Below are 8878 nucleotides of genomic sequence, written 5' to 3' on the forward strand. Positions count from 1 at the left end.
GAGAAGATCAGAAGCATACTTAGCTTGAGAGAGATAGACACCGTCATCTGTGAATATGACTTCAAGGCCAAAAAAATAACTGAGAGAACCAAGATCTTTCATTTCAAAAGTGTGGTGAAGGGATGCTTTAAGATCAAAGATACTATCAACATAATCTCTAGTCATGATCATTTCATCGATATACAAAAGTAGAAGAACAACTCCATGTTCACTTTTAGGAATAAAGAGAGCATTTTCATGAGGGTTACTAGTGCAATCAATATTGCATATAGTGGTGCTGAACTTTTTAAACCATTCACGAGGAGCTTGCTTAAGACCATAAAGTGCTTTACGAAAGAGACAAACTTTGCTAGAAGGACAATTATATCTCAGGATGATTTCATATAAACCTTTTTCCTCAAATCCTCATTAAGAAATGTATTTTTCACATCCATCTGATTGAGAGCCTATTTTTTTACCGCAGCAATGGCAAGGAAAGCGCGAACAAATATGAGACGAGCAACAAAAGCAAAAGTCTCTTCATAATCAATATCATATTCTTGCGTACATCCTTGAGCAACCAATCGTACCTTATAACGGTCAATAAAACTATCAGAGCGAGTCTTAGCTTGATCCTGTATACCCATCTACTACCCATAACTTCTTGATCAGAAGAAGGATCAACCAAGTCCCAAGTGTATGCTTTTTCAAATGCCTAGATTTTTTCCTGCATTACTTGTTGTCAATTTGAATTTGTAGAGGTTTCTCAGAATGACTTGGGTTCATGGTGATGAAGAATAGTAGAAAATCAATGATAATCAAGAGTAGGAGGCTCAAGAGGTTGACTGGAGATAGAACCTGTAGTATCATCACTAGAAAAAAGATCAACATGGGAGTTAGTGAAAAATGATGATGACTGGGTAGAAGGAATGGACTCAAAAGAGGAGAAACTAGAGAATATTTAATGCACCCAAAATACAACATGATGAGATATACGAATACATCGAGAGATGGGATCCCAACAATGATAACTCTTGTATTTAGTGCCATAACAAGAAAATAACACATGCGAGCCTGAGGTTCAAGTTTATTATGCTCATGAGACTGAAGAAGGACAAAACAGACACAACAAAAAATATGAAGAGAGCTATAATCTATAGAGGTAATGATAAAGACGCTCAACGATAGTAGTGTTACCAATGACAGAATAAAGAACTCTATTGATAGCATGGATAATAGTGAGAACAACTTCACCCCAAGTACGCTCAAGACACGAAGAAGAAATAAGTATAGCACGAATAGAGTCAAGAATGTGATGGTGTTTGCGTTCAGCTCTTTCATTTTGTTGAGATGTATCAGGATAAGAAAACTCGGACAAAGTACCCTATTCAGCAAGAAAATTTAAAAGTTTGAAGTCACGATATTCCATAGCATTATCGTATCAAAAGACTTTAATGACCTTGAAAAACTGAGTTTTAATTATAGTAGCAAAATTAATATAAAGTTGAGGCAACTCAAAACGATTAGTCATGAAATAAACCCAAGTAAAACGTGAATAATTATCAATAAATACTACAAAGTATCGATCCCATCCTATAGAAGCGGTGGGAGCAGGACCCAAACATCTGAGTGAATAAGATCAAAAGGAGAGTAAGAAAGAGATGGATTATTATGAAAAGATAATGCTAGTTGTTTTACAGTTTGAAAGAAATACAATTAAAAAACTCATGATTAACCTGACCTAAAACACCTTTAGACATAAGACGACACAATTTTTTTAAGGAGCTATAGATAAGACGATGATGCTAAAAATGAAGTGTAGATGGAGAAGAAACAACACATAGATTTGACGTAAAAGAATATGAAGATTCTCAAGTTCAAACAAACTTCCGATCTTACGTCTAGTCCCGATGATCTGTTTCGTTCGATAATCCTGCACACGACAACCAGAAATAGAAAAATTGACATCAAAATCGAGATCAACAAGTTGACCAATAGAGATAAGATTAAAGTTTAATTTAGGAATAAAATAAGTATTAGGGAGAGTAAGATTTGACTATGAAATAAAACCTTTATGTGTTGCATCCAAGAGGGAACTATCAACAATGTTGACAAAAGGTGCATTTGTAGTGGTAGACAAAGACAAGAAAATATGATGCAAAAGAGAAGAAAGGGCTGGGTGAGAAATTCGAATTTCTTATGACTTTATTGAGATGGTTTTGAAGAGCTCGGCGAGACAGTCATGTGGCCACAAACAGTGCAGCGATCTGAGTTTCGGATTAAAAATTATGAGGAATTGAAGATTGAATTAAAAGTTAAGGTTCTTAATCTCCTTCCTTCTTCCTTAGCGTGTTTCATGTGAAATGAGGGAGAAGAGAAGGTTGAACTTGTATATATATGTTAGGCCTTGGGTCTAATACGGCTCGATCCAATCGATTTGGCTCATTAGCTTAATTTTAGGCCAAAATCTTTAAAATTAATATTTTAATTCGTATTTTAAATATTTTTACTTTTCTAAAATATAAAATTTAATTTTCTAATTTATTTGACTCATAATTAATTTATTATTTAATTATTTATTAATTTACCGAATTTTACAGACTACACCATAGGTCTACTAAACATGAAAAAATATATTATCCATCCTTACTCCTAATTACACATTTCTTCTTTTTCATTATCTTATTTTCACCACAGCCACTCCATTCCTCCCTCCCCTATCACGCCGCCAACATTGTCGACAATGTTGGACCTTAGAGTCGCAATAAAAAGAAACATCTATGTACAATAAAAAACAACATCCATCGAGTTTAAAAGAAATACCCATGTACAATAAAAACTAAACATTTATGTACAATAAAAAGAAATATCCGTGAGGCTTGCGAGATGATTTATGGAAGGTGGAGGGCGCCCCACGTCGCGGAAGGAAAAAAAGAAAAAGACCAACGGCGGCGGAAGAACACGATGGAGGACGACGATACAAAGGGGTGTTGCGATTGTGTCATTGGCGCGACTTCTTCCTGTAGTAGTAACATGAAACCCGACGATACAATAGTAGTGACGGAGGGCAGAGACAATTCTTGTGGCGTGATGAAGGACGAAGTTGGGTTGCTTGCGGTGGCACGATGAGACTAGACTGCCTACAGCGATGGACGGGATGGAGGCGCGACGGGACTGAGCTGCGAGCGACGGTTGGGGAGACACGACAAAGCACAATTGCGTGGAATGGTTGCGGACGCATGAAGGAGCCAAAATACGTGTAGTGTTTCGCGAGATTCCGGTGAGGAGTTGAGGAGAGCAAAGATGGGACGTAGTGCAGGTGTGGAGAAAAGGATTTATGATTGTTAATAAAAAAGAGAAAAAACGTTATTCGGGAAACGGATATTTTACTAATTCTTATTATTTAAAATGTGTTTACAGTTGGTTATTTAAATTTTATTTTAAAAGAAATTAAAAATAATAATTATTAATTAATGTTATTAATATTATTTAGAAAGAGTATTGTTTTTCTAGACCTTTTCATTCCATTATTAGTTTCAAGTGCTGCCAAAAATGATCACTTGCTTCTTATTTTTTTATTATTTATATTTATTATTTAATGAAAGCTATGTCTCCGTATTTAGGGGTGTTCAAATCTAAACCGATCCAAATTAAAACGTTCATCCAATCTGATCCAAACTGAAAACCGATTAAAACCGCACTAATTCGGATTTGATTGGATTATATTTTTTGCAAAGCGCTGGATTGGATCGGATTTCGGATCTACTTTTCATAACCGATCCAATCCAATCCAAATCGCACAATGTGCTATAATATACAATTATACTTATAACATGTTCAATTTGTTATACATTTTTCTATTATTCATGTATTATTATTATTTAATAAATATTTTATATTCAAAATGTTATTTATTTATTTATTTTAACCAACCAATAATTTTATTTCTATTGTTATGTTATGATTTACTTTTTAAGATATTGTTAAGACTTGTTATGTCATTGTTGATTATTTAAAATTTGATTTTGAGACTTGTTATATGTATTTAATTTTTTTATTTAAAAACCGTCAATCCAAACCAATCTAAACCGCTTGTAATTGGATCGGATCATATTGAATTTCCAAAAAAATTCCATTCAATTCAAACCGTACCGCACATAATTAAGCGTTCGGATTGGATAACTTTTTTTCTTAAAACCGAACCAAACCGCATCGCAAACACTCCTACCCGTGTTTGGTAATAAACTAACGTGATTATATATGTTTTAGTAATTTTATATATTTAAATTTTTTTATAAATTAAATAATAATATTTAAAATAATATTATTTATATTTTATTAATATTAGATCAATTTAATTAAATTTAATTAACAAAAATACTTATATGTATCACATTATTCATATTCATATTGTTTCTATCCCCAAATATCATGTTATCCCACCGACTCATCGATACAATCAAGCTTTTTTCTATTTATGTCACGACCAAAGAAAATTAAAGGAAAAAGAGAAAGAACTTTTATTATCAAAGAATAAACTAATCAAGCTTTTTTCTATTTATGTCACGACCAAAGAAAAGGAAAAAGATAAAGAACTTTATATCAAAGAATAAACTAAACTAAAGAAAACAAAAAATAGAAAACTTAAATAAGTTTTCTCTTCCTATCTGTTGATGATGGTGATCTCTGAATAGTGCATGCAGAAATTATGCACCTGCGTCATGATTTTACGTTTGTTGTTTGTTTGTTTATTTGTGTTTGATTTCAAGCTTGTGAATCTGATATAATATAAATAATAATAATAAACACTTAAAATTTTTTTAATAATATAATCTACCAAGTCAATCTCGATGTTGACTAAGAGTAATTTTTAATAAAGCATATGATTGTAACTCGTGATGTTAAAATTTATTTACTGTATAACTGATATGTATGTGTCATAAAATGCTAACCTCAATTTTTATTTATTCATTTATTATTTTTGTAAAGATTTTTTAATCTTTTACTTGGATAAAATTAAATTATCATCTATTTTTTTCACAAAAATTAAATATAACGAAAAAAAATAACACTAATAATTATATTTCTAATACTTCATAAACTTCTATTAGGTCCTCGTACTTTCCCAACATTAAAAGTAACCGTCATATTTTTTTCTGCTTCCACGTTATCATATATATCTCTCTCTCTACTTGACAACAGAGGATCCCCTGCCCCATTGACATCCCTAATCCCACAAGATAAGGGAATATATCCCACTGTCACGAGTTAAGTGTAAAAATAATAAAGAAGATAGAGAGTATAAATAATACATTATAGGATAAAGTATTATTTTAATTTTTAATATTTAAATTAATTTTTTAATTTATTTTTTAATATTTTAAATAGCCTATTTTAATTTTATAAAATTTTAAACAGATTTAATATTATTTTACTATTAAATCTAATTTAAATAATTAATAAGAAACTTTTATATTAATAATTATTAATAGATCAATTTTATTTACGTACTAAAATTAAATATTATATTAATTTTTAAATATACTAGTTATTATGTCACATTTAACTTTGAAATAACACTAAATTCATTTAAAATTGAAAAAAAAAAATTAAATATTAAAAATTAAATTAAAATTAAATTAAAATATTATAATTATTAGAATTTTACAGGGAATTCAATTTAAATATTAATTTAATTTAATTTAATTCGAACTCCTTTTTATAGGGAATTCACTTGTAATTCGAATCAACTCGATTCGAACTCCCCTAAGCTACGTACTCCATGTAATTCGAATTGATATAATTCGAACCTTGCATGCCTAATTCGAATCTAATTGATTCGAACTACGTGAGAAGAGTATTTGGTCATAATTCGAATTGAATCAATTCGAATTATGTGCAAAGCTAATTCGAATCTTATTGATTCGAATTATATAAAAATGTGTTCTGGTGGATTGATGTATCAAAATTTGTTTTGACGAATTTGGGTAAAAATGAGCTCTCCTCGGCACATTTGAATTTTTTACCCGAAAAATAATATCGCCTGTAAACTAAAAAAGAAATCAAACTTTTAGAATGGACATTGAGTATTATAATGTTAAAATATTTATGGCGTAGTTTAATTTATAGAACTTAATTAGGCGAGATCTAATTAACAAGTGGGAGTTAAGACTTAAGCGCATAGAACACAAGTTAAACTGGGGATAAAAAAGGAAATAAAATACAACATTTGAAGAAAGAAAAAAATGTAGCCGTTGAATTGGGCAACGGCTCTATTGTTTCCTTATTAAACTATCCGTTACACTTTTGAACTCATAAAACACCCTTCACTTCTTCTTCTTCTTCAACAAACACACAGACATAACTTACCTTGCTACATTTCGTGCTTCAAATCTTAGGTATGTTTGTTTCAACTCACAATTTCGCCAACCTAAATTGTTGCAGAGAGTTCTGATTGGTGTTTGTGTTGTTGCAGGGAATCGAAAATGAACGACCTAATGACCAAGTCATTCACGAGCTACGTGGATCTGAAGAAAGCGGCAATGAAAGACGAATTGGACTTGGAAGCAGGGCAGGGAGTGGAGCTGAGCTCTTCCACCACTCACATGGACACGGACATGGGCCTGTTCTTGGAGGAAGCCGAGAAGGTGAAGACGGAAATGGCGAGCCTCCGCGAGATACTCGAGAGGCTCCAACAGGCCAACGAGGAGGGAAAATCACTCCACAAGCCCAACGCTCTGAAATCTCTAAGGACAAGAATCAATTCCGACATTGTGACGCTTCTGAAGAAGGCCCGGGCCATTAGAGCCCATCTGGAAGACATGGACAAAGCCAACTCCGCAAACAGGAGGCTCTCGGGACTCAAGGACGGGACCACAACCGCCATCTACCGCACTCGGATCGCGGTGACGAACGGGCTCCGGAAGAAGCTGAAAGAGCTGATGATGGAGTTCCAGGGGCTGAGGCAGAGGATGATGACAGAGTACAAGGAGACTGTTGGAAGAAGGTACTTCACGGTGACCGGTGAGTACCCGGACGAAGAGGTGATCGAGAAGATAATTTCGAATGGGGAAGAAGAGGAGTTCTTGGGGAAGGCGATTGGGGAGCATGGGAGGGGGAAAGTGATGGAAACGGTGGTTGAGATTCAGGACAGGCACGATGCGGCGAAAGAGATCGAGAAGAGCTTGCTTGAGTTGCATCAGGTGTTCTTGGACATGGCGGTTATGGTGGAGGCTCAAGGGGAGAAGATGGATGACATTGAGCACCACGTGATCCATGCTTCTCACTATGTTAAGGATGCTAACAAAGAACTTGTGAGCGCTAAAAAGTACCAGAGGAACAGTAGGAAGTGGCTCTGCGTTGGGATCATTATTCTTCTCATCCTCATCCTTGTTATTGTCATTCCCATCGCCACCAGTTTCAGTAGCTCTTGAAGGGATCAACATTTCTCATGATTCTTGGTTTCTAGTTGCTGCAGAGTTGTACCCTACGACTCTCCTCCTTGTTTTCTGCCATTTGTTCATGTATTATGTTCATATCAGCTGAAATTAAGTTAGCCCCTTTTCTGAATGTTGAATGCTACCAACTATGTTCTTAGATTCTGAAATTGTTACTACTTTGCTGGTCTTTTTAGATTCTTAAGCTGATATTGTTTTTGTCCTAATTCAAAGAATTCTTTGGATATGCAAATTTTTGGTAAGTTTTGGGGGAGAAGAATTCATAGATAGATACTTATAGAAAATTACTGTCTTCTAAAGTAGGCCTTGTGTCTGCTGGTGCATATTCAAAACAGTGTGAATTGAAAGCCTTGAAACAATGTTAGATCAGCTTAAATTGCTATACTTGGATTTATTATTATGCCTGTGAATTTTGAGAGGCTTAGCTTGCACAGATAAAAATATCTCCCTACAACAAATACCAGCGGTTGTAATTGCAAATAATGTTGCAAGTATAATAATAATTTCGTGTAAAGTACCAAAAACCTAGTGACAGATTGCCTTCATCATTATCATCGTTCATAGGCAACTTCTTGTTTATTTGGTTGACCAAATTTGTCTTGGAAAAAGATAGCTTCAATATTTATCCTTCAAACTATGCTATTTATCTTTATTCATAGATTTTATTTTTCTTAAAAAATACCCTTGTCATTTTGTTAAATTAAAAATTTATAAATGTCTGTTATTTAGCCTACTGTAACTGTATCTTTTAAAAGCAAACCTAGTGATTATAGTAAATTACTAAATTTTTATATCACTAACAAGTATTTGTCTCTTTTTTTCTTGCATAATAACGTCTAATACAAGGTAACAAGAGTTTCTCAACGACAATGATGTTATTTCTTCACTTTTTATAGGGTAAAAAACTCAAATGAGCCAAGGGGAGCTCATTTTTACCCAAATCCGCCAAAACAAATTTTGATACATCAATCCACCAGAACACATTTTTATATAATTCGAATCTTGATTCGAATTAGCTTTGCACATAATTCGAATTGATTCAATTCGAATTATGACCAAATACTCTTCCCACGTAGTTCGAATCAATTAGATTCGAATTAGGCATGCAAGATTCGAATTATATCAATTCGAATTACATGGAGTACGTGGCTTAGGGGAGTTCGAATCGAGTTGATTCGAATTACAAGTGAATTCCCTATAAAAAGGAGTTCGAATTAAATTAAATTAAATTAATATTTAAATTGAATTTCCTGTAAAATTCTAATAATTATAATATTTTAATTTAATTTTAATTTAATTTTTAATATTTAATTTTTTTTCAATTTTAAATGAATTTAGTATTATTTCAAAGTTAAATGTGATATAATAACTAGTATATTTAAAAATTAATATAATATTTAATTTTAGTACGTAAATAAAATTAATCTATTAATAATTATTAA

The 8878-nt window shown here is 32.7% G+C and overlaps 1 protein-coding gene across 1 annotated transcript; it reads left to right on the forward strand.

Moving 5' to 3' along the window:
• The first annotated feature begins 6273 nt into the window (after positions 1–6273).
• Positions 6274–7818, forward strand: LOC107467801 (syntaxin-related protein KNOLLE). The gene is made up of 2 exons (XM_016086988.3): positions 6274–6377; positions 6455–7818. Exon 2 carries the CDS (start codon positions 6465–6467, stop codon positions 7410–7412), a length of 948 nt encoding a protein of 315 aa, XP_015942474.1. The 5' UTR covers positions 6274–6377; positions 6455–6464; the 3' UTR covers positions 7413–7818.
• Positions 7819–8878: the final 1060 nt, after the last annotated feature.

This window comes from Arachis duranensis, chromosome 9, assembly GCF_000817695.3.
Source record: "Arachis duranensis cultivar V14167 chromosome 9, aradu.V14167.gnm2.J7QH, whole genome shotgun sequence".
NCBI classification, from domain to species: domain Eukaryota; kingdom Viridiplantae; phylum Streptophyta; class Magnoliopsida; order Fabales; family Fabaceae; genus Arachis; species Arachis duranensis.

Excerpts from the sequence above, each read along its gene's own strand:
- LOC107467801 (XM_016086988.3), top strand. The coding sequence starts at position 6,465 with ATGAACGACCTAATGACCAAGTCATTCACGAGCTACGTGGATCTGAAG.